This window comes from Epargyreus clarus, unplaced genomic scaffold, assembly GCF_041222505.1.
Source record: "Epargyreus clarus isolate Ecla_fem2 unplaced genomic scaffold, WU_Ecla_fem_2.2 ptg000018l, whole genome shotgun sequence".
Lineage (NCBI taxonomy): Eukaryota > Metazoa > Arthropoda > Insecta > Lepidoptera > Hesperiidae > Epargyreus > Epargyreus clarus.
The window spans coordinates 9,969,873-9,994,840 of NW_027332226.1; the positions used below are offsets into that span (position 1 = coordinate 9,969,873).

The 24,968-nt window shown below is 34.1% G+C and overlaps 7 protein-coding genes across 10 annotated transcripts in view; 4 read left to right on the forward strand and 3 right to left on the reverse strand.

Annotated features, from left to right (window-relative positions):
* Ufd4 (ubiquitin fusion-degradation 4-like) overlaps positions 1–7,172 on the reverse strand; it is a 36,585-nt gene extending 29,413 nt beyond the window's left edge. For 3 of the 4 annotated variants that reach the window (XM_073083070.1, XM_073083068.1, XM_073083069.1), the window contains exons 1-13: positions 6,942–7,171; positions 6,041–6,070; positions 5,787–5,926; positions 5,362–5,477; positions 5,039–5,157; positions 4,822–4,961; positions 4,293–4,468; positions 3,650–3,780; positions 3,171–3,304; positions 2,487–2,806; positions 2,060–2,224; positions 1,698–1,833; positions 778–961 (exon numbers count right to left, since the gene is read on the reverse strand). In XM_073083070.1, coding sequence (XP_072939171.1) covers positions 778–961; positions 1,698–1,833; positions 2,060–2,224; positions 2,487–2,806; positions 3,171–3,304; positions 3,650–3,780; positions 4,293–4,468; positions 4,822–4,961; positions 5,039–5,157; positions 5,362–5,477; positions 5,787–5,926 — 1,761 coding nt within the window. In that variant the 5' untranslated portion in view covers positions 6,041–6,070; positions 6,942–7,171. Of the gene's footprint in view, positions 1–777; positions 962–1,697; positions 1,834–2,059; positions 2,225–2,486; positions 2,807–3,170; positions 3,305–3,649; positions 3,781–4,292; positions 4,469–4,821; positions 4,962–5,038; positions 5,158–5,361; positions 5,478–5,786; positions 5,927–6,040; positions 6,071–6,941 lie in introns of all 4 variants that reach the window. The other variant, XM_073083067.1, reaches the window with a different exon arrangement.
* A 381-nt stretch (positions 7,173–7,553) lies between these two features.
* On the forward strand, positions 7,554–9,367 carry LOC140749654 (transcription initiation factor TFIID subunit 7). Its single transcript, XM_073082769.1, has one exon. The coding sequence runs from the start codon at positions 7,945–7,947 to the stop codon at positions 9,106–9,108; it is 1,164 nt and encodes a 387-aa protein (XP_072938870.1). The 5' UTR covers positions 7,554–7,944; the 3' UTR covers positions 9,109–9,367.
* Positions 9,368–10,002: 635 nt separating this feature from the next.
* On the forward strand, positions 10,003–11,728 carry LOC140749868 (cytoplasmic dynein 2 light intermediate chain 1). The gene is made up of 4 exons (XM_073083097.1): positions 10,003–10,218; positions 10,484–10,829; positions 10,924–11,174; positions 11,402–11,728. Exons 1-4 carry the CDS (start codon positions 10,114–10,116, stop codon positions 11,585–11,587), a joined length of 888 nt encoding a protein of 295 aa, XP_072939198.1. The 5' UTR covers positions 10,003–10,113; the 3' UTR covers positions 11,588–11,728.
* Positions 11,729–11,836: 108 nt separating this feature from the next.
* On the reverse strand, positions 11,837–14,424 carry BBS8 (tetratricopeptide repeat protein 8). The gene is made up of 5 exons (XM_073083095.1): positions 14,096–14,424; positions 13,631–13,867; positions 12,743–13,167; positions 12,192–12,366; positions 11,837–12,111 (listed from the first exon to the last, which is right to left on the reverse strand). Exons 1-5 carry the CDS (start codon positions 14,387–14,389, stop codon positions 11,992–11,994), a joined length of 1,251 nt encoding a protein of 416 aa, XP_072939196.1. The 5' UTR covers positions 14,390–14,424; the 3' UTR covers positions 11,837–11,991.
* Positions 14,425–15,394: 970 nt separating this feature from the next.
* On the forward strand, positions 15,395–16,461 carry Gpa2 (Glycoprotein hormone alpha 2). The gene is made up of 3 exons (XM_073082954.1): positions 15,395–15,512; positions 15,837–16,003; positions 16,293–16,461. Exons 1-3 carry the CDS (start codon positions 15,425–15,427, stop codon positions 16,383–16,385), a joined length of 348 nt encoding a protein of 115 aa, XP_072939055.1. The 5' UTR covers positions 15,395–15,424; the 3' UTR covers positions 16,386–16,461.
* Positions 16,462–18,525: 2,064 nt separating this feature from the next.
* scat (VPS54 subunit of GARP complex scat) lies at positions 18,526–21,618 on the forward strand. Its single transcript, XM_073082439.1, has 2 exons — positions 18,526–18,784; positions 18,866–21,618. The coding sequence occupies exons 1-2, from the start codon at positions 18,687–18,689 to the stop codon at positions 21,420–21,422; spliced, it is 2,655 nt and encodes an 884-aa protein (XP_072938540.1). The 5' UTR covers positions 18,526–18,686; the 3' UTR covers positions 21,423–21,618.
* Alg7 (Alg7 dolichyl-phosphate N-acetylglucosaminephosphotransferase) lies at positions 21,565–24,775 on the reverse strand. The gene is made up of 5 exons (XM_073082440.1): positions 24,410–24,775; positions 24,220–24,334; positions 23,752–23,965; positions 22,862–23,093; positions 21,565–22,652 (listed from the first exon to the last, which is right to left on the reverse strand). The coding sequence occupies exons 1-5, from the start codon at positions 24,547–24,549 to the stop codon at positions 22,154–22,156; spliced, it is 1,200 nt and encodes a 399-aa protein (XP_072938541.1). The 5' UTR covers positions 24,550–24,775; the 3' UTR covers positions 21,565–22,153.
* Positions 24,776–24,968: the final 193 nt, after the last annotated feature.

Consider the following 24,968-nt stretch of genomic DNA (forward strand, 5'->3'; position numbering starts at 1 on the left):
ATTAAGGGCGGGATGCGGTGAAAACCATAACATTCATCACACCATCGGAACGTTACCGCGGGCGGGCGGATATAGCGGCTGCGCAGATAGCGGGGCTGGGTGCGTCGCGGCACGCAATCTTCGCCCTAGCGCATAATTATACACTATTATATTATGTTGTTCCACACACAACAGGATTGTATTAAAAATATTTTATAATCTTCTCTAAAAATATGGAGACACAAAAAGTATATTTCAATCATATTATACTTGCTACAGTTCGATTCCAGTTACTCTGAAAATCATTCAAGTGAATCTTCACTTACTTAATATTTAATCAGGCCAACTATATCTTTTAATACCAAGTACGTTTATGAGTTACTTGTAATCATATTCAAAATTAAAAGAAATTGATCAACTAAGATGAACGAAAATGAATTCACATTTATTTATATTTACGCGATATTACTTCGCGACAAGTCGCACCTGTAGGATTACAATAACGTAAGCGCACATACATATAGACTTAAAAAAATTAGCATTTGAATTTTATGTATTTGAATGAACCTACGTTTGAAAAGCGGAATTTACGCTATTTACACTAGAGTCTTGTTGCTTTACAAAATTATAATTAGCTAAATTTAAAGTGTTTCTTTATGCTAACATACTTACGTTTGCATAAAGATAGACTGACTTCAGTGTGATTAATTTTGCACTTACATAATTGTAACTCCAAAGCTGCGTAACCCTACCGTAAAACGTATACCCATAACAAGAGACAGTCAACATCCACAGTACCTGGTTATCGAGCACCTGCGCGACGAGCCGCGTGAGCAGCGCGGCGGCGGGCGGGCGGGACAGCGCGCGCAGTCGCGGCGCCGGCGCGTAGTGCACCATCTTGCGCACCAGCGACAGGCACGCGCGCCGCACGCCCGCGCCGCCCGCGCCCACGTACCGCGCGCAGAACACCGGCACCAATCGCCTGGCAACACACAATGGTCATAAACGTATTTTTTTTATAATATAGGAGTGGCAGACGAGCACGCAGTCCACCTGATGGTAAGTGGCTCCTACCGCCTATGAACATCTGTAATCAACCCCAGATAAGATTAGACATGCCTACCTGAGGTCGGCTACAGATGCGCCGCTACCCCTGAGGACTAAGCTGAAACGCCTGAAAAAGTATGTCTCCCTTACCACACCCTTCAAAACGGAACACAGCAGCGCCTAACACTGCTGCAGGTATGTACAGAGAGCATTGAACGGGTGCCAGGGAAGGGCCGCGCTGTCTTCCCGCTAATATCTACAATTTTGCTATTGCGACGCGACTCATTTCTATTTTCGGAGCGGACTAGCAGTTTAGCACGGACTCTAGCTCGTATAATGGTAGTGCGGCATAATCCGTGATATTACGCACGGAGGCGGACCAGCCCGCATCGACGCAACGTGGAAAAAGTATCGCCTGTGGTATAAAAAAATTGCATCGATTCTCCATACCCCGTGACTCTCAATGGTCATCCGCCAACCGTTAATCTACCTATATGACGAACCGTGGGATCCCAAACATACTCAACTATGTATATTTGTCATTTTCGATGTTTCAATGTATCCGAATCAGTGATCCACAATGGTAGGAATAGGCCGCAAAGTAAATTTGCGGTGTTTCCCACCGCAATTCATAATGCAATAAAATAACAATCAAAATAAACTAAACTCACTCTAAATATATAGCAGCCATTTCTTTATCTCCAGTTTCAGGAAAGTCTTCATCGTTCGAGGAAGCTGGCGAATCTTGATTGCTCACGACTAACCATTCACCAGGACACTGCAATATCGCTGCAACTTCCCTGTGACCTGCAATACAATTAGAGCTTAAGAATGGATATTTATTGATATACTATTAAGAAATAATTTTTAATTACAATATTTATCTACTTAACAAATTAATAGCATGCAAGTACTCAATACAATCGCAGGGATATTCTTTTCCACCCCACTTTCGTCTACGATATATCATAAGATTCGGAAATAGCTAAAACTTAAAATAATAAGTTAAAATAAATAATATGCAAGTGAATACCTTGATCATGTCGTTCTCTTGCCTTATCGAGCGGAGTTTTGCCGTCCTCGTCGCGGAGGTCCGCATTAGCGCCGTAGCGTAGTAGAACCTTGGCGATCGCCGGCCGACCGAAGCACGCAGCGTAGTGCAACGACGAACTACGCTGACCGCGATTGACGTCCGCACCTATCAAATAATTACTACATTTAGAACTGAAATTAATTAGTAATTCGAAGTTATTCATTTCTATTGTATATTGGCCATGGTAGTGTTATGATTCCTAAGACTTTTGTATATGTTTTGAGGGTTTTTATTTTGTTGGAAAGATAGGAATTCACAATTACCAAATTAGTAATAATATTGTGATAATTATTGTTACAGATAAATTAATGTGAAAAAATAGCAAACCTTGGACATTGGGATAATTAAATAAATCCTTCTTTCTCACCTTTCTCACACAGAAACTCGACCATCTCGCGCGTGCCAAACGCGGCGGCCCAGTTGAGCAGCGTCTGGCCGACGTCGTCCGTGAAGTTGACGTCGACGGCGCCGCTGGAGACGGCCGCGACGAGCGCGTCCGTGTCCTTGCCGCGGATGCAGTCGATGAGCTGCCGGTGCGACTTGTCGCCGCGCGCGCCGGGCGTGGCGCCCGCGCCGGCCGCCGGGGCGCCCGTTCCCGCTCCCGCGCCCGCGGTCGCCCCGCTCGAACCCTCGCCGTTCGCGCCGCCGTTCTGTCCCGACGTAGACGCCGCGTTGCGATTCGCACCACTAAGAAGTAAAGATGTAATCATTATTGATAAGCTAAGAATTGTATTACATGATAACAAATAAAAAGACCAAAACAGTTAAGGACATTTTTCTATTTTGTTTGTCAATCAAAAATTATTTTTTCTGGCTTGGCTACTATTGACGAGTGTTGTTTTTCAAAATAAAAATATCTCCAAGTTTTCTAGAATCGCTATATCGCTAGAATGACCGTATTTCGCCACTAATTTAAACTGTTTCATGTGAAACACTTAAATTTTATTTACATTTAAGTCAGTGTAAGGGACAGTATGCGTTAGTGATATAATATTTTAGAATGTAAACTGTCATAGTTGTATTTAAGGTACAATAAAATACATATACGTACGTCTGAATAGCATGTCGTCCTTCACAAAGTAGAACTAGAAGTAAATCTACTAGGCGCATACATTCCAAGCACCAGCGTTCATCAGCCTGAACTGCTGCTTCAATAGCTGAACACAAATCTAGTCGGACCAAATCCTGTAATACAATAAATAATTAATATGCTTTGTTGTCTACAAATACATTTGTTTTTAAATTTATTAAATCACGTCACAAAAAGATAAACATACTTTAATCCAATTGAGATATCAACTATTTATAAACAATGTTATCATGCACCTGATATGTTTCCCTTGAACATAAAATGTGTGTCAAAAATTACGATAACAATCGCCCTATCTACGACAGATAGGTATACATTTTGTATCAAAAATATTATTTATAGAAATCAATGGACTAATACAAAAATATAACAATTTTATTAGCTACCAAATTTTGATACATTCATATTTTTAAACATGTATTTTACAAATAATTACTTACATGTGTTATTTGTGCAGATCCACGACAAAGCGTCGACAAAAGGCTGACAGTGGTGGACACAGGAGGCACCAGGCACTTGTCGTCCGAACTCTCGGTACTGCCCAGGCGTCGCACAAGCTCCTCTATCAGACCTAAATATGATATTTAAAAAATTATTCACTGAAACCATCTAGCAATCAAGTAACACTTTTGAAATTGCGAGTTAAAATATTATAAGTCATTAGACCCTTAAAAAGTAATCTCAGTAAACAATTATATTGGTGTAGTCTGTCCATTGCAAATCTTAGGCATTTTGATTTTACTGTTAACTTTTATTATGTATGGTTTCATTTATAGGTAACAACCACCACAAATCATTGCCATCGCGTATTATTATTGATGTATATTGACAGAAGCGTTTCGCTGGATTCTTACACATAAATTATATCATTTCAGAACAATGTAGTGCTTTCAACCACGCCTGCTTTGTTAATGTTAGGAACGATCATAAAAACATGGTATAAATTAAAAAGGATCATAAAAGTAGGTTTAGTGTGCGTTGGAAAGGATCTTAAATAAGATTATATCTCGTGAACGTTATTTATATGAATGTTTGGATGTTATGCTGTTGTTGTCTAAAAATAAATAAATAAATAAAGATTACCATGTTCAGCGAGCGGTGCCGGGTCAGCGTGAGCGCGCGCGAAGCGGTCCGCCAGCGAAGCGAAGCAGCGAAGCGCGGCGTCCGCTACTCGCGCGTCGCTGTGCCGCAGCAACGCCGACAGCGAGGACACCGCGTCACCCACACGGGCGTCACCCGGCTCCATCTTACCACACACTCTACACACATATTCTTATGATGTAGAAGTAGCAAACGAATGTACAGTCCACCTAATCTGACATGAGTAATCAACCCCAGCTGGGTTTAACGTCCTAGCTGAGGTTGGCCTCTTTTTACACCTAATTTGAAACAATGAAAAGTCTCCTGAAGGGTCTCTTTTATCGCACACCCTTGAAACCAGAATGCAATGCCATTCATAACACAGATTATCTTTTATAATTAAAACAATCTGAATACAATTAAAACAACCTGAAGTTTTTGGCTTATCAATTACTAGTATTGTTGACTTAATTCCTAATGTATAACAATATACAAAATTTCAAAAAAGATATTACCAATGAAAAAAATATACCTAGACACGACAGCCATAGCCGAATGAAGAGTATCCTTGTGTACAGCAGTGCCATGGTGGGTAATGAAATGTAAAACGGCTGGTAAACCGCCACCCTCCCACACTGCACCGGCCTCTCGAGTGCATACGAGCTCTAATACCTAAAATAATAACAGTACAAAGATAAAGTCATGTAACAAAAAAACAGTAAAACATGCAAGTTATAATAAATACTCACTTTAATACATTGTTCTGCTAAATCCTTGCTAGCTCTATTATTGGGATCTACAGTTAATAGCCTGCTGCATATAGCCTTTACAGCACCTTCAATTGCTACAATTCGCCTTGTACACTCCGCTGTAAATAAATATAATGAAAATAGTTGCACAACCATTAATTTTACTATAAATGAAAATAATAATAAAACATTCCTAAGTCTTTTTTTTATAGTACCCAACACAACAAAACATTTACAAATTCTTATAATTTTTAATATGTAACATAACATACAACAATTGTACACAAATACCAGACAGACAAAATAAATTTATTTTAAGTTACCTGAAACATCCAGGTAATACGTTATTGCTCTTGCTGTAACTTCCAAAACATTATCTGGTGCACATTCGTCCAGAAATATTTTACACAGAGCTGGTAAAAATGTTCTTGGAGGACAACTGAAACAGATTTTTTTATTCACCATACGATCTCTTAAAATTATGTAATACTATTTATATGCCAATCATGCTAACACTAGTATTACTATGCAGAATGCACAATTGCTTAGATAACACACATCACATCTATGTGTCATATATTAGGACATAGCACATAGATTACAGCGGCTAATTAGAAATCTCAAGGGGACACTTGAATTTAAATATTAAAAATTATATATACTATACTATTCCATTCTTTTTCTTAATTTATTGTTAAACAAATATGGATAGATGAATGTTTTTATTATACAGTTACCGTCATATTACCTTTCAAAGCATCTGTCTACATTATCAGACATGAGTAGCAGCATGCACAGCTGCTCCAAGGCAATGAGCTGCATGTCCCGCTCATCACCTTGCCCTGTCAGCAGCCACTCAAGCAATGTCTCGGGATCTACTTCCGCCATCTACAATAATACATTACTTTAATTACAAAACCACTGTTTGTTTTGTCATTAATAAATAATACTTGTTACATACTGCATAATTATTATATGTTGGTATAGTAATAATATTCATACCTTTAATCCTTGTGGATGTTATATAAAACCCTGCAACAAAATATTAATAAAATAATAATTATTGAATGATAGTAGTGTTTTCAGTATGATCATAGGCAAATCCAGTATAAATTAATCAAATATTTTTTTGGGTGCTTTCAAAAATTGTTTTATTCAAAATTAGACCTTAAAATTTTAAGTGAAAAAATATGATAGATGATACATGATAATAAACGAAAATAAATAATAAACAAGTAAACAAAATGATAAACAAATAGTAAAACCCTTTTTTTAATATATCTAAATTTTAATAGGTGCTTTATGCGGTTGACTTTTTTATTATCTTTTTACTGTAATTTAAGTGTATTATTGTGCAACAATTTTTAGAGTATACCTATCTAACAAATTTTATCGATTTAGTATCTATGTAATGCTAGGGTAATATATAAATGGACAGAAGGGCAGATGAGCCAGATGAAATAGTTGGTTTCGTTTTTGCGTTTGGCTATGAAACCTAAAGAATAGTTACATCCAATATACGTATATTACGATAAGCATGTGACTAATAACAGTGAATAAAGGGGTAATTATCCTATGGCTTTATATTGGAATTTTGTACAATCACCATATGTATGCTACCAAAAATACATATGTATACAATATAACACATTCTAAAGCACTAAATGCTAGAATCGTGAGACAAAATGATAATTATTTGGGTTAGAGAAATAATAAATGTTTGCGAATGATGCCTTTCTCTTTTGTGAAAGAAAGGCATAGGTCCTTTGCATAGATATAATTAACGTGAATATAAACAGGGAAATGAATAGATTTTGTAAATGAATAATATACGCATTTAAAGTCAAATAAAAACAAATAATATTGCTTATAAAAATCAAGGTGACAAATGTCTCCCACTTACTCAATTAGCCATTACACTTAAATTATTTTTCTTAAAACTTCACTTCACTACGTAAATATCAATGATCTTAGAAGAAAATACTGTATCATATTATTGATTACAATAAGCTACAACTGACTTGAACTACAATTATTTTTCCCAGAAAACAAATTGATATTTTCTAAATCTCCGTATCACCATCACCAAAATAGTCACAGACAGCAGAAGTAGCAGAATTGCAGAGTGCAGATTATGACAGATAGAATATAAAAATCATAGACAATAGAAAAATATCCTATCAAAATTGCTAAGATCCATTTATCGTGCATCGTGCAGTTACCAAAACGATAAACACATCTGTATTAACATAATTTCATTAAGATTTTGGCAATACAACAATGTGTTCAATTTCTCTCAATTTTATAATATAGATAGAATTATATGCCCAAAGACAACCTTACCCCAATGTTTAGAAAAGACAATTTGTTAGCATTCATGTGAAGCATTTATACACTCGTCGTTGTTTGGTTTATTATTCGGCGGATTGTTCGCTAATATCTACAATGTGGCACGAAAGGAACATAACATGACCATAGACTAAGAATTTTTTCACCACGAGTCACGACGTGACTATTAGACGAATCATCACGTTGTGTTTGTGTAACATCATAGCAGCTTCTTGATCACATAAAATAGACTATTATTGGAAATATTCACGATACGATATTTTAATACTTGTCATACAGATATTTTTCAACCGTATGACATGAGTAAGTAAGCCTTGACAAATGACAACTTGTGTGATATTGACAGCGACTACAGCTGTGCCATCTGCTTTGTTCACCTTCACTCTGCTCATCTGCTGTCTGCAGCTGTCTTCCTAAATAATGCTATATAGCTCATGCTGTTAACTGATCACTTTATTCTTCCTTAACGTCTTCGATACTTGATTAGGCGAAGATAAATAGTATAGATTATATTACGGCACATACGGGTATAATTTTTATTTTTACGAATCGTAACAATGAATAGAGAAAAACGGGAACCAGAATATCCCGTGGAGTTGGAGTCCCAATTTATTATGAGACTGCCCGAGGAGCCTGCAAAAGCGTTGAGAGAACTGTTGCAGTCTGGAGAAAGCTTCAAAAATAGACTTACAATACAAATAGACCCTGATATGAGGCAAGGTGAAGTAAGATTTGATCACTGGCTTCTTTATGGACGAATTATGGACTTACCTACCATTGTTGAATCCCTCAAAACTATCGATAAAAAAAGTGTTTATAAAACGGCAGACATTTGTCAAATCATGATTTGTAAAACAGAAAGGGATCCTTCAGTAGAAGAGGAATCTCCAGTTAAGAATAAGAAAAAAGACCCCTTTAAAGTGGACAAAAAATTCTTGTGGCCCCATGGCATAACTCCACCGACGAAAAATGTAAGAAAGCGGCGTTTTAGGAAGACTTTACGAAAGAAGAATACTGAGGGTCCTGAAATTGAGAGAGAAGTGAAAAGGCTTCTAAGAGCAGATAACGAAGCAGTGAGTGTGACTTGGGAAGTTGTGAAGGAAGAAGATGAGCACAACTCAAAACCGGATACCAGCACATCAACACCAAACAAAAGCAGAGTTAAAAAAGAATCTAAAACCATTAAACAAGTAAAAAATGTTAATGTGGGATCTAAAGTTGAAGATATATTTGGTGGTGCTTTAAGCGACAGCGATGTCGAAGATGATAATGTGGTTGTGGAGGCAAACAATCCTAAATTACCTTCATATGATGATCAGTTGTCAGACAGTAACTCTGTGCAAGGTACAGCTAGTTATAAAGGTAATTTTGTCCCGGCACAATTTAAGCCTGATGTATTAGAATCAACAGTTAAAAAACAAAAGAACACTCAGGCTCGTTCAGTAGCAAAACAGGACCCTCCCTGCTCAAGCTCTGCATCATATGAACCTTTTGCATCACACAGTAATGTAAATGAGCAGCGACAGCTGGAATTACAACAGGTAGCAGCTGAGCTAGAAGAATTGAAATTAAGGAGGCAGAGGACTCAACATGAGATTGCTGGTCTAGAAAATATGACATTGAGACAGAGGTTCCAAGATATTCTTCAGACTTTAAACAGAGATATTATCGTAAAGGAAAAAGAATACAAAAATTTACAATCACACATTAATTTAATATAAATTTGTATGACTTGACTAGTATTCAATTTATAATATCATTAATTAATACGAGTATTATAATTATTCACCAGTTAATTAGTACAATATTTATTAATTAATAATAATAAAAAGATCTCATAACTTGTTGTATTTTTTAATAATTTAATAATTCATTTACAATTTCCTGATAAATTTGTGTTATTAAATTTAAAATTTTCCTTGAACATTGCTATATTTGGACTAAAATAGACAATTTTAAATGTATGTTTATCTATAAGACTTACTAAAACATGTAACCTAAGAGTAAATAAAGTAACTATAAACAGACATGAATTTTATTTATTATTTAACCAGTATATTTTTATATCTATTTATTCAAGACTATTGGCCTATATTTGCAGTTTTAAGAAAGAATGGTATGAACAAAATGTATATTCTTAGAAATTTTATTAGCCCTGTCATTAATTTATTTGAACTTCCCAGAAATTGATCCATGTTCGATTCGCGGCTAGGGAACTAGATATTTTTAAATATTTTAATAATGGAATTTTAGTTTTTATCAGAATCTGTGTCTTTACTTCTTTCACCTTTGTTCGCTAATCATAGTTTCGAATTTCGCCATTCACTTTCACACATAACAAGTATATGTGTAAAATTACACCATAACTTTTCAAAATGAGCTTATTTTGATAGTATTGTCACGTAGGTATACCTGGAATATATATGGTGTTTCTACATAATACCTAATTATTGAAATCGGAAAGTCCCTACCTATTATACCTATAATATATTATTCATATGAATGTAGACATGATCGTAGCCAATATGCTCATCGAAGATGATATGACTTCATTTCCAATAAATACTTTTGCTTCGTAAAATAACAAAATATATATGGTAGTTGCTAAGCAACGATACAACAACAGGAATACAGCAATTGAGTGAATATTTATGATAGGATTTTAAACTTTTAGACAGCTAAATAAATACCATTCGCTGTAGAGTCATTTATTTAACTTTACAAATATGTTATCAATACCCGAAATTGCAGCACAATTAGTTAATAAATCTCTCTCACATCCAAATGAAGATTACTCTCGTACTATATTTTTTGTGGGAAGTAAATCCGTGGTAAGTAATAATAATAATAATAATAAATTGAATTGATTAAAATGAAATGAATGAAGTAAAATAATATAAAATAAAATAAAATAAAATAAAATAAAATATCGTGTTAGTAACAATTAATCATCTCTGTATTTCTTTTATAATTATAATAGTAAGTATTCAGATATATCTATACGTACTTAATCTCATTTGGTGCACATTAAATAATAAAATTTAGTAAATAATTAAATTTACATTATTTAATAATGTACCTAATATGTATGTTTAGGGCAAATCAACACTCTTATACAGTTTTCTTGACAAAACTGATGCAGTTCGTGAAACAACAGTTCTGGAGTATTCGTTTGGCCGAAAATCTATGCAAAAACAAAGTTTAGACAAGATTGTTTGCCATATTTGGGAGTATGGTGGCAAATTGGAGATGTTAAAAAATGTTTTGATTTCCATTCCCAAAAAGGGTAAAACATTCTTCTGTATTATGGTGGATCTCAGTAAAATTAAAAACATCTGGAATACTCTCGAAACGTGCATTCAATCAATTGCTGAAAGCTGCAAAGATACTCCCTTCGAGATCATCATTTTAGGGGGTAAATACGACATATTTAAAAACTACGGTAAGCGTAACACGAAGTACAACCGGTTTCTAAAAACGCCATTTGACTTCTTCCTAACAGTTTGTCCTAAAGTATGCATTTCTTTCATTTTCAGACAGTGAAATTAAAAAAGTTATATGCACAACGATCAGAAGTGTTGCTTTAATTTTTGGGGCAAATGTAATATTCTACTCTAGTAAAGATCCACAACAACTCCGAAAGGCAAAAGAAATGCTTCATAATATTGGATTTGGAAATGGAATACCATTAAAAGATAGGCATATAAATATTTCTAAGCCTATAGTGATACCAAAAAATACAGACACTTGGGAAAGTGTTGGTGTTCCGGAATCTAACACAGAACAGGTAATATTAACTTAAGCTTACTTAGCCTGAGTGACTGTAAATATATTGAGAAATAAGTAACAATCTATAATAATATGGCAGTACAAATTCTAGTAGGTAACGTCAGTACCATAAAAAGATCGTAGAATTCATAGCCTGATGTCAAGATTTATAGCAAATATATAAAAAAATACTGCAACTTCTTGACCAACACGGTCTTAAATTAATAAAGCATGTGATGATTTCAGGTAAAAATGCGGCACATATCGCGCATACAACCGGAAAGTGGCTTTTCAGAATCAAACAAGTTTGTATTACAACGGACACATCCGGAACCAATACTGGACTCTCTAATGTCTTTAAAATATCAGGAATTACGTAATTTGGAATTGTTCGAACCGTCTATGGATGAATATTTAAGCTACATGCAATAAATATTTAAAAATGTATTATTTCGTGCCTTATATTTACATTTTCAACTACTTTCATAAGCAGTTCTCATGGCTAGACGGGCTGTATCCAGAATTGAGCTCTTATAAGTTTTCCAGATTGTTGAACATTAGTTATCCGAACTCTTCGGGTATTAGCAGGTTTATAAACTAACTATCTATAGTATTAAGAATAAAAAGAACAAGACAAATAAATGTTTTATTTATTTTCTACAATAATATTTTATGTTATATACCTGAATATCAATCTTCATAGACAAATTATTGCACCATTACCTACTATTATAACTGTGTACCTATACAGACACGTAGATAAAAAAAAACCTAGAATTGCGTCTACAGGTCTCTGTAGACACAAATTTGCATCTACAATTCTAGATTTTTTAGGTTTAATTCCTGGCATGAAGACGAGTGTCGATCGCCTTTAGTGCGCGCCTTGCAGGACCATGATCTGTGATCGCAAGACTTGCCTGTAAACACCGTCGTGAAAGCGATATATCACCTGTAGACTGAAATTTTAAAATACGTTTGTTAGTTATTTAAAGATTAATAAGTAATTAGTAGTAGTAATAATACATTGCCAACATACCAAAGCCACGTGGGCAAGATTGAACCATGTATCAGAACGTGACTCTGGATCAGTACATAAGTATAGTGCTTGTCTGAAACACGATAATGTTAGATCCCACTGGTTGCAGTATAAGCAACATAAACCGAGATTGTTATAAATCTCAGCGCTGGCTGGATTCGTGGCTAATAATCTCCTGAAAAGTGCACAGGTATAAATAAACATGTAGCATGGGTATTTTTTTAAAAATATACCTACAAAACGAATCCCTTCTACTTGTGTGTCGTAAAAATACCTACTGTGTGCCATCTTATGGTATAGACCAATAAATAGTTATTTTCACATAAAGGTGCAGTCAGTGTCTTCGCGTTCCATGTAGGACTTACGTTACATGGCAGGATAAGTTGCAAATTGCACGCTTGCGTACCAACCATATTGCTTAGGTCAAAATTCTAATAACTCCTGTATTTCAGAATATTTAAAATGGCTCGACTTGGCTTAGGCACTGCCGTGCCTCCAGATAAATAGAATCATAGAAAACATTTCAATATATAAATTAAGTAAGTACTAACCTGTAATATCTAAGGGCAATTTCAGGTTGATCATTGTAGAAATTATACATCGCAATGTTTGCGATTGCTTCCATATTAGAAGGATCTTCCAGAGCCACTACTCTGTAATATTTTACGGCTACAGCAAGATTACCCATTTGTTCGTGAATTCTTGCTTGTTCTAATAATAACGGAGTGTATTCATGAAAAACCAAAAGGCCTTGCCTACATATTTCTAATGCAGACAATGGTTGATTGAGTCCCACGTACATCGCAATTAAACGCAAGTATATAGAAATATGCTTATTTTGATTTAATGCTTGCCGTAAGCATTCTTCTGTGTTCCTATACATTCCTAGCGCATAATAACAGCGGGCCAATGAGTAGTTCCACCACCAGTCTAAGGTGTTGTCTGATTTTTGAGCTTGAAACACCACTTCCATGGCCTGTAACAAGTAAATACAAATAACTGACTAGTAATTACCGCTAAATTAAAAAATATATAATATCTTGTCTATACTAATATTATAAAGAGGAAAACTTTGTTTGTTTGTTTGATTGTAATAAATAAGTTGTAAGGCTCAAAAACTACTGGACTTATTTCAAAAATTCTTTCACCATTCGAAAGATACATTATCCACGAGTAACATAGGCTATATTTTATATGAAATATTTGATAAATACATTTTGAGGCGGTACAAAGTTTGCTGGGCCAGCTCGTAATTAATATTTTTATAAGTTATCTTCTGTGTTACCTATAGACATCTAAACACTAAAATAAGTATGAGCATTGAGCATGTTAATTTTTACGCTTCTGGAATAAGCATGTATTGTAAGTGGATTAGGCCAACTTAATTTTATATTTTAAAAGGTAGATAAGTAGGTAATTGTAGAGCTAGAGGTACATACCTTCCGAACATTACCCTCGCAATAGAAAACATACTCAAATAAAGTTTTTGCGGCGGGAATAAAGGATTTTTCTTCTTTACTGAGGAACCTGAGTGTTATGGGAGCGTTAAGAGTAAAAGTTGTTCCTCCAGCCAATGCTGTGGCCGCTCTCGACGCGCGAGATGCTGTGTGTAGAGCTGTGCGGGCGCGGGCTGTATTCACGCCTGATCTTGACTTCAAAGTTGCGGTGGCCCTTCCCTATATATTGTAACACAATGTATAGGTACATATTGCACATTCTAAAAGTATTCGAAAAAATATTACGACTATTCCTCCTCCGGGTACTGACGGGTCCTCCGCTATCCCACTAACTAACTCATGGGCAGTAGGTGACACTTAACATCAGGTGGACTGCATGATCGTTTGCTACTTGCATAAATATGATAAATTTATAAAAAATAAACTGTATATAAATATATTACTTACTGGAAGTTGAGAATTTTGGGCAGTCTTAATTTCCCTTTGAAATGATGTACCCATTCGTGGGGTCTTTGCGACTGCTGTAGGGGCCAACTCATCTTGTTGTGGGAAGTAATCGACTTCTTCATAACCATTACCAGCAACCTTCGCCTGTACCGTCATTGATCGCATCCGAACAAATTCAATCATACGGTCACCCGTACTCGTATCTTGCAACGCAACATCACATAACTTAATGCATTCATCGTACTGCCTCGATCTATAGAGATTTAATATCTTGTATTCTATGTCCGTATCCATTTTAAGTGTTCATTTGTTTTTATTAAGTATGTTTACAAATTCAGTTGCTAAGCAACCTTATTGGTAGGTGGTGCTAATTTAGTATAATAGCATAGGTATATTATCCCTATCCCTATGTATAAATAATCATTGTATAATAGGTACTTACAACCAGCATTTTTATGTCATTGTGTATCTTTAAATAACTATAAGCTCATGTACTTTTTGATTTTGGTCTTTATAATTAACTGAAGGTCTAGGCTTTACTTTTGTTTATGTACAAGGGAAAACTAAAATTCTTCGTGTACCTAATTATATGTTTGTACATGTAGCTATAGTAATACAATTAATTATTCGGATATGAAACATTATATAAATAGGTATCATTTCTCGTAGCATCATTACTTATTATGAAAGTTGTTCCCTATTACGCCGTTATAATTTCGGGTCGTTTGTTTTTATCCCCTCCATAAAAGTGTGAACGTCAACACTTTACTGAATTAAACGGAATGGAAATATGGTAGGTACATTTTTATGTTTACAGACTTAGCAGAGGAGATAAACCTTTTTTCAATTTAATTTAACTATAATTATCTCACTTTGGTACCTACATACAGGAACCTAGACACCTTTTATTTCCCTTGTTCCTACTACAGCAGGATGTTGTTAAAGGAGAAAAAGACGTATTAACTTTAGGGTAAATATTTTTAAATGGAATACTATTAGATCTAGAATTTAGGAAATAAGGATAATATTTATTTAATCATTTTACCCTGTATGAATTTATTTCTACTACTTTATCAATCCCATTATTTAAGTAAGAATATGATGTATATTTGAATATCGAATACTTTATTTACCTATATATAAAACTAAGCCTTATATTACCATTTTTTTTCTTAATCTTCGAAAAATTTACGTTTTCAGAACAGTAGCTAAATGTTTGTTATTGTTACCATAAATGTTGACGATTTCTGCAAATTAATTCATGAAAATGAATATATAAAACATCTCTTGCAGAGTTTTATTCATTCACAAACTGAATCTACGATCACAATGTTCCTAAAAAGTTTAATGTTACTTATATCCCTAACTCATGTGGTTACTGCGGAAACCTGGAGAAAACCAGGATGTCACCGAATCGGTTAGTTTTTTATCATAAACTTATAATTTCCATCATATTTATGTATACGACTCAAATAGCAAAGAAGCACGCAGTCCATTTGATACAAGTGATCGGCATCCGTAGAAATATATAACTAGCGTCATACAAACAGGAAGACGATCGATGGTGCATTGCCACTCTTCAGGACTAAAGGTGGTCGCCTCATAAATAACAACTGGCTCCCTTCCACCGTAACGCAAGAACCGATCCACAATAGAAAGTGGCGGTGGTACCTCCCCAGTCGAACCACACATTTTTTTGTTAGATAAAGCTTTGAACAATTGTTACTTCGTATTGTTTCAGGTCATACCAGAAATATAAGTATACCGGACTGCGTCGAATTTAAAATTACTACAAATGCGTGCCGCGGATACTGCGAGTCGTGGTCGTTGCCGAGCATCATGCTGGGGTTCAAGCGCCACCCGGTCACCTCCCTGGGACAGTGTTGTAATATCATGGAGTCTGAAGATGTAAGCGAAACGAAATTTCATAATTTTGTTGCTGAGCGAAAGTCTCTTCTTCAAGTTCAAAGGATTAAAGCCATATTTCACTAAACTGGCTAAATGCGGATTAGTGCACTTCATACCTTTAGTAATATTTTTTAAAGAACTTTCAGGCACTTACAGAGACCGAAATTCAAACCAGTACAGTATCGCCATTTTTATACCTTTAATTTCCGTACTTATTTTTTTTTAAATGTAAGTAGTACCTAACTGATACGCAAATTTATTAATACTGAAATTTATTACATGCTTACAGGTTCCAGTAAAGGTGCTTTGTCTAGACGGTGAAAGGAATTTAATATTTAAATCTGCGGTTTCTTGCGCGTGTTATCACTGTCAAAAGGAGTAAAACCTAATACGTTGAAATGAAAATTTATATTTAAGGGATACACAATGTTAAATACTTATTAATAAAACCTGACCGATTTTTACAGTAAGTAAGTATGTGTCGAGTAGAAACTTAAATTCATAATATTGTAAACTATGGAAAGGCATTAGGATAAGGGAGTATTAACAAAAAAGTGTAACTTGCAAAATGTAGATAGTACCTATATAACTATACCTACCTAAAATGTCTGAGAAGATGATTATTTTAATAAAACATATCAAACGTTGAAAATGTTATTTTTTATTCGAACCATAAAGGTACCACTTTTTAAATATTTAAAGATCTATACACAAGGTAATGAGTCAATTAGCTTCGACAAAAAGTGTATTATTTACACGAACTACTTCGATATCTTTTAAAACTCTTAATACTACAAGTTCGACCTACAATATTTGACCGATACTCACTGAAAAGACAAATATTTACGATGAAATTGATGAATCATTTATTTATATTTAATCAAGCCTCTACAACCATAACAGCAGAGGATCATTATCGTTATCATTTCGTACCGTCGCATCATCGCATGTGTATAATTTTATCACTTACTCGTAAGTAATGTTTCTTAATAATACGGAATATACCGGATCCAAATAGAATCAAATGAAATTATACACTTTATGAGAAATCGCATTACATATTAGAGTTTAATTTTTAAAATAATGTAGAATGCAGCGTAGTGGACTGAAATGGAAATATAATATGAAATCCTAATTTGGAAATAGGGACTATTTAACGTGTGTACATTCGTCCATGTTATATGAAATTGCGAATAGTCCGCCCCAAACTGCTAGTCCGCTATGAAGTTGTTGCGAGCAGGTGTAGTCATACATTTTGCTATGGCGACGCAATTCATTTCTATATTCAGAGCGGACTAGCAGTTCTACGCGGACTATTGGTACATGGCACCCATAATGCAGGATTTTCGTAGGACTAACAGAAATTAATCATTTCCAAATGGTCCATCATTCCCAAATCAGTCCCAATGGTGAGGTGGACTGACGTAAAACTTTGTACGGGTACTTTGAATGAGTACGTTACGATAGATTTGATTTTTTTACTTTCTATTTCTTACAGAACTATGTTTTAGTGGCGTAGGTAGCTTTTAGCCCGTTGGAACCAAAGTTGAATTTTCCACCGTTTGAATAGCTGGAGCAATAATAAATTTGTTCTAAAATAAGTTTTCAGAATAAAATCTACTCAGTTTTTTAAAGTCAGCAGAAAAGATATCCTTTTGTGTATTCTTTATTTTAAGTATAAAGTACCTATGTGTTTTATGTATAACATCTTGCCACCCCTAAAAGTACTGCCGGGGGGCGCAACTTGAGTTTGAAAAATTTTGCTTTATGAGATATTATTTATTATCTCTATTAAATAGAAAAACACTCTTGTAAGGTTTAGAGAAATTTAATTTGCAGCCATCTATATACAAAGTGAAGGTCTTTAAAAAAAGAAAAGAAAACGAAAAGGTCGACAGGAATAGTTTTTGAAGTTTATCGGATAGACGCAAAAGGTCAACTTATAATTAAATTTTGATGCCTCCTGAAAGTGCCGCCTGCGGATATAAGTTGGGTTTATATGATGTTTGCATGGGAAATACATATTATACCCGTTAAAATACAAAAAAGTGCCACTGGGCTCTAGCGGCTTAAGGGGGAGGGGAGGGGGGGTCAGAAGGGGCAATCCGCCCCGAGCCTCCGATCCTGGGGGGCAAAACAATTGCTAAAAAAAAGTCGTCAGAACCCTATACAGGTTACTATACTCTTTGGTCAGAACGAAACAATCTATGAAATGTGTATCATTCAGCGAAGGGCACCGTATCACAGGCGAATAATTATGTGACACATTTGTCACTTTGTAAAATGAAATAAACTTTTTTCACTTTTGGGGGCTTCCATTCAACTTTCCGGGTCTCTAAAGAAATTAGTGTGCCACTGCCCTAGGGGCAGATCGTCCCCGATACCAGCGCGCATACGTCGTTATTCGATAACAGCGATGCATTATTGTCTATAATTAATTGCACAATACCGGTTTTTTATTGATATTAAAACGAGAACGACTAGTTCACGGCAACTAGCAACACTTCGTATATCGTATTTTATTTTGTCACATTTGTCACTGTCAATAGTGCCATTATGACAACATTTTTATCAATATCATGGCTATGGGTGATTTGTTAAGAATTAATCAAAGAAATAGATGATACTAAATTCGAAATTATGATCGTTTAATATATTATATATTGAGAGAAACAAACATGTTATGGAGGACAAGTCCACTGCTAGTAATAAAACGCCAGCTTGGCAAAATTGTGTACACTGCCCCAGCCTTCTGTTTAACAATGCCACGGAATTTGAAAGGTTAGTCATATATTAATTATTTTTAAACGAACATCTTATTTATTATCGAATATAGAAATTATATGTTTTTATCTGTTCCAGGCATATACATGAAAAGCACAGTATTAAAGAGGGATCTATTATATTATGTCAATATGGAAAGAATGGTATATGCTCAGCTTTACAATTTGGAGATTTACGAAAGCCAGGATTCAAATATCACGTAAGAGAATACCATTTGTATGCAAGAAATGATTCAGATGATTGGACATTTTATTCATCATCACAAAATTTGCCAGCTGTTTTAAATGATCCAAACAGAGGAAAACAATCAAATTTCTTCACCAAGACATGGGGAGACAGTTTCATAGACAAAGTAGATATATATCCTAGTCCATATCTACCCGAAATAACATTGATGCACTTTGAATCCTATTGTAAAAAAATATCTAAAAGATACAGAAGACATTGCCAGTTAAAAGAAAATGTTCCACTTAAATCCAAAACACCTGTGGTAGAAAATGTGTGTGAAGTGCCCAATATATTTTATAGTCCTTCCTTACCACTTAATGATCCAAAAATATTTAGTAAGGTGTTCCCAGGGCTTTCTGGTTCACAAGATTCTAGTAGTGTTATCAGATCACTACAAGAAACACTAAGCACATACTTAGATGTAATTGAGATGAAAATCTCTAAACAAGTTGCCCAAAAGTCTGATGCATTTTTTCATGCCATGCTTTCTCATGATACCATAATGGAACAAATGGCACGTGCCGTAAAGACTGTTCAAGGTACAAGACTAAACATTAAAGGTGTTAAGACTAATTTGACCGAAAGTCCAATGAAATTAATAAGCCTTACTAAAATCAATCACAACTTAAGCAATGTTCATGAACTTCTTAAACTGATGGGAACAGTGCAGCAAACACAACCAATGATCCAACTGCTGCTAAGTACCTCTGATTATGTAGCAGCTCTTGATTTAATCAGCTCTACACAAAAAGTTCTGTCAACACGTCTTTCAGGTGTACAAGCATTCCGCCACCTGTCTCCACAATTAACAGAAATGAAGAGGCTAGTACACAAAATGTTAAACAATGAATTTCAAAGATTTGTTGTGTCAGATTTAAATAGACCACTGAGAGATCAGACCGATATACCTGAAAGAGACAAAATAGTTTCTATTGTATCAGGAATTCTCAGATTGAAAGAATTTGACTTTATGGATATATTTAAAACAGAAGCAATGACCTCAATACAGGCTACTATAAAACAATGTGTAATAGAAATTATATCTGAAAGAGAGGGAAACACAGAAATTGTTTTAAGAGGATCAAATGCTGATACTTGGCTTATGTGTAATGAAGGAATTATTTTCCTTGAAAGGGTTACTCCAAATATTGTTAGTTTATTCAAAAGAATCTTATGTTTGTGCAACTTAATACTTGATATTAGTCAAATGAGTGATGTAACTGGTAATGGTAGTGAGGAAGTATGGACGCAAGAAGAATTATTCCTAATAGAAGAAAAAGTTAAAAAACTAGTTGTGTCTCTTTCCGACTACAGCAATGAAAGATGTGCTAATCTTATAGTTACAAGGACTGATAAAGAATATGTATTTTCCAATTTATCTCAATTATCGAAATTATCAGAATTAATAAACAATTTTTCAGCAAAATGTGAGGAAATTACAGGTCATTATAGTAATGCGATGAAATTAGCACTAAGAAGCTTCGCAATGAAATATATACAGAATCTTCACACAGAACGTCGGGCACAGTTGACTGCATCTCTTAATGCTGAAAAATGGAAAATAGCAGATGTCCCTTGTGAGCTTCAGAGTGTCATCAATAAAATATGTGAAAATGGTGAAATACCATCTACAATCCAGTATGAGAGTGGTAATGCGGATGGAAATTATTTAATAATAAACAAGGAGAGCTATGCTGTTGTTGCTACAGTACAACTATTAATAAAAATTTTACTGGAATACTGTAATGCAATCAAGCAATCTCCAGATATTGTTCAGTATTTAGTGCACTGTATGCTAGAACTTATAAGATTATTTAATTCTCGGTGCTGCCAATTAGTATTGGGAGCTGGTGCAATTCAAAGCGCTGGATTGAAAACAATAACAACATCAAATCTTGCTTTAGTGTCAAGATCTCTACAAGTTATTCTCTGGCTGCTTCCTTTATTAATCAAGCTGCTTGAAAAAGTACATTCAAAAGATTTATCACTGCATGGTTTTAAAAGCATTGAGAGTGACATAGCTGGCCACAAGAAGGAGATAGAGAGTAAAATATCCATTATTGTTAGTAATATGCTAAGTTCTCAACTGACTGGTTGGGATGCTAAACCTCCAGTTCCATCTCAAACATTCCGAAATATTTCAAAACATTTAGTCAAGTTACATAAAGCACTCATTGATATTTTGCCGACTGACCAGATTAAAACCATTTACATGAAGGTGCATGATAACTTTAAAGACAAATTACGAGAACAGTTAGTAAAAATGAACATAGTAGCCAATGGCAGCCCCCAGCATGGTGTTGTCACTTCTGAACTAACCTTCTATTTACAGACTCTCAAAACACTTAGGATAATAGATGAAAATGATCCAGAAGATAATATATTATATGATATTTGGTTAATTTAATACCTGGTTAAAGGGCACATGAAATTTGTATTGCAAGTGATGTTAAATGTAAATATAATAAATGCTGTTGTTGTGAGTTTTGTGACATTTTATAGTTTGGTGTAAATAAAACCAAAGATGACTTACATACAAAAACTACACATAAAGTATATGAATTGCTTTTATTTAAAATGTTTAATAATATTTTTATTTCTCATTTCTACTGTTTTATTACAGTCACCCTTATATAACTTTTTTGGTTTGTATATTAAATGGTGCTATTTATTAACATACTTTTAACAATTAAATTAAATTACATGAACAAACTTAATTTTAACTCCACCTAAAATTTTAGAAGCATAGCCATAAAGACAGTCTCAAGAAAGTTTTCAAACTATAAATTACCATTTCAATCAGATTTAATCAATTTAACATAGTGAGAACTTTTTTTGTAAATATGAGGCATGGTATTTATAAGTGGTTCTTTGAAACACTGAATGTATAATATTCTACAATATATAACAATTTTAAGTATTCTTATTATAAAGTTTTAAAAGGATTGATTATGTGATTGAAAATAAAATCTTTTAAAACATATATTTGCAGAATATTTCAATGCAATAATACAGTACTTACATATAAAACATTAATTTTATAAGTACTTATTACCATTTCTGTACTTTTCCAATATTTTTATGCTATAAACAAACTAATATGAATAATTGATTTATCACAATATGACTTAAACATAACTATGTTTTACTTTGAACATCATAAAAATATGATGCCATAGGATATCTTATGAGAAATGCTATGCAAGTACAAACAACTTGAAATAACAGTAAAGCAATAGTTAACGTAACCTCCCGTGTTGGTCCAAGTTTGATCAGAAAAAGATTTATTAATGTTAAATTGTTCAATGTTATTTGATCTCTATCCTCAATTTTGTCAACCAGATGCAGCAAACTGAATACTTGGATGATAAATTTATTTAAGAAATTTAAATCTTTTTTTGGTATTACTGTTCGGCTAGCATGAAGTAGATCAGTCTCTGCACTATATTTTGGTAATCTATGCCGAGGACAAGGAATCAGATGAAACAATTGAGGCACAGAATATACAAAGTTGATTATCTGGGGAATAAAAAATAATAAAACGGTTTTGCTAAAGTGGCTTAAAATACCAACAACAGCAAATGTCATACCAGACACATAACAAAATGTATCACCCACAAACACCTTTGAAGGATACCTGAAAAAAGCAGAAATAAGTGAAATATTATGTTAGAATATATCTTTATCAATTATTAGTGAACACATATGTAGAATACAGCATTCATTATGTTCAGTTAATTATCATGACATTCAGGTCAATATGAGATAACAAGTAGTTTCCATACACACTATACAGATGGTGTTAAAATTGAAACTACCTAATTTTTATAAAACTTGAATACATACCAATTATGTTTCAGTAATGCCAAACTAGTAGCCAGATATGGAATCATAATATGTAGTGAAAACAGATGGGCTTTGTACTGCTCTCCAGTAAGCTCAATTATGTTAAAAATTATTATGGACAAGGCAATAATTACTGACTGCCCCACTTCTAGTCCATTGATTCCAGCTAAAATATTTATAGCATTGGTACAGAAAACTGCTAACATTCCCATGTAGATGTAATACAAGAAACCTGAAACAATTAAGTTCTGTTAATCATGTTAAAGCCTCTATGAAGTATTTTCTTACAATATATATAGCCTTTAAAGTTTCAATGATAATTCGTCAAAATGATTTATGTACAAAAAATACTTAAAAAAGTACGAAATTATAAAACATTGGATCTAATCTAACTACCATAAATTCTATTAAATGCTAGTAATAGCAATGTCGACTTGAGTAGGAGTTAAAGGCAACACACCTCATTTTACATCATTGTAATTCTAAAGATGTGAGTCGTCCAAGCTTCATATTTCATTTTATAAAGAGGGCATACTCCATGTGGTTTTATTGATTACTTGTGCAAAGTACTTAACAATCAATTCACTGCTATATATATGTGTATAGACTAGCTGACCCAGCAAACTATACCGCCTCAAAATCTATTTATCAAATATATTTCATATAAAATATGTTACTCATGGATAATGTAGCTTTCGAATGGTGAAGGAATTTTTAAAATCGGTCCAGTAGTTTTGAGCCTATTCATTACAATCAAACAAACATACAACTCCTATATACATCCTCCTACATACTCCTACTTTTCCTCTTTATAATATTAGTATAGATATAGTTTCAGATATTCGTTATGCTCCAAAACAAAGTGAATAATTGAAATATTTAAATCTTACCTATGTTAACAGATATCCCTAAATATTGTCGTAAAGGTATTGGTACTATAAAAGTTGTGGAGTTGAAGTTGACATAATACACTACAAGTAAAGGAAGTGATGCAACAGTTGGGAGGAGGAGCTTGTACCTCCAGCGCAGATCCAGTACATCATCAGCAAAACCCAGGAGCAGCATGCAGCATATTGATAACAAGGCTGCTAATGATTCAGCAAACTGCAATAATAGATAAGGTTAGAATCTTATCTAAGGTTGGCCATACATGTGTTAAGGCCATACCGTGAGGATTAAGATGAAATACATTTTATGAATGTTTCAACATAGCCAGGCTGTTCAAACCAGAAAATGGCAATAGCTGGCTCTGCTGTTGGAGGGCAGAAATAAATGTGACAGGGGTGCCTCCAGCCTACGAAGGGTTCTAACAACTTTACCTAATTGTATTGTACTTTTTCTGTTTACACAATAATTACCTCATTGTGTGGAAAATTTCCTCGGTCTAAAAGACTGTACCCAAAAGCTATTGGGATGAACAGAAAGCTTGTGACCAAAAATACACATCCTGACACCACTCCAATCGCTTCGGGCCTGAAAATGAAGATAGACATTTACTATATATTCTTATGCTATGATGATTTATTAAAAATTAACAATTTAACTTACACTTTACTCTTGTTGACCTTGCACAAGTCAATTCCAAATAAACCTGATTTTATAAACAATTCCTTTAAGTTCGTTATCAATTCATCCGTAAACAGGAAAGCTATCGCTGATAAAATAATTAAGAATAATATGGACCACATTGTGGCTCAAATTCGTAAAGAAAAAATACAAGTATTACTATTGTTATAGTTTTACACACGTATTATCCTTATATTTATACAATTTAAATAATTAACATTGAAATAATGCATCCTTCTATAGCACTCAACTATTCATCAATTAACAATTATATTGTTATTATTTAAAAAGTACCGAAAAGGTAAACATTACAACACATCACAAGTGCATGAATTCAAATATTATTGACAGACAATGACAAATTGACAATTGACATTAAGTCAGAGAAAATCCGGTAAGTTTTTAATAAGGTTGCCCCTAGACCTACAATAACATTGTACAATACTTTGTACAGTACTTTTTATTGTACAATAAGATTGAAAGGCGCTCTGAATCCAAACGAGCAATTATATTGCACAATAATACGAATTGCACAATGTTT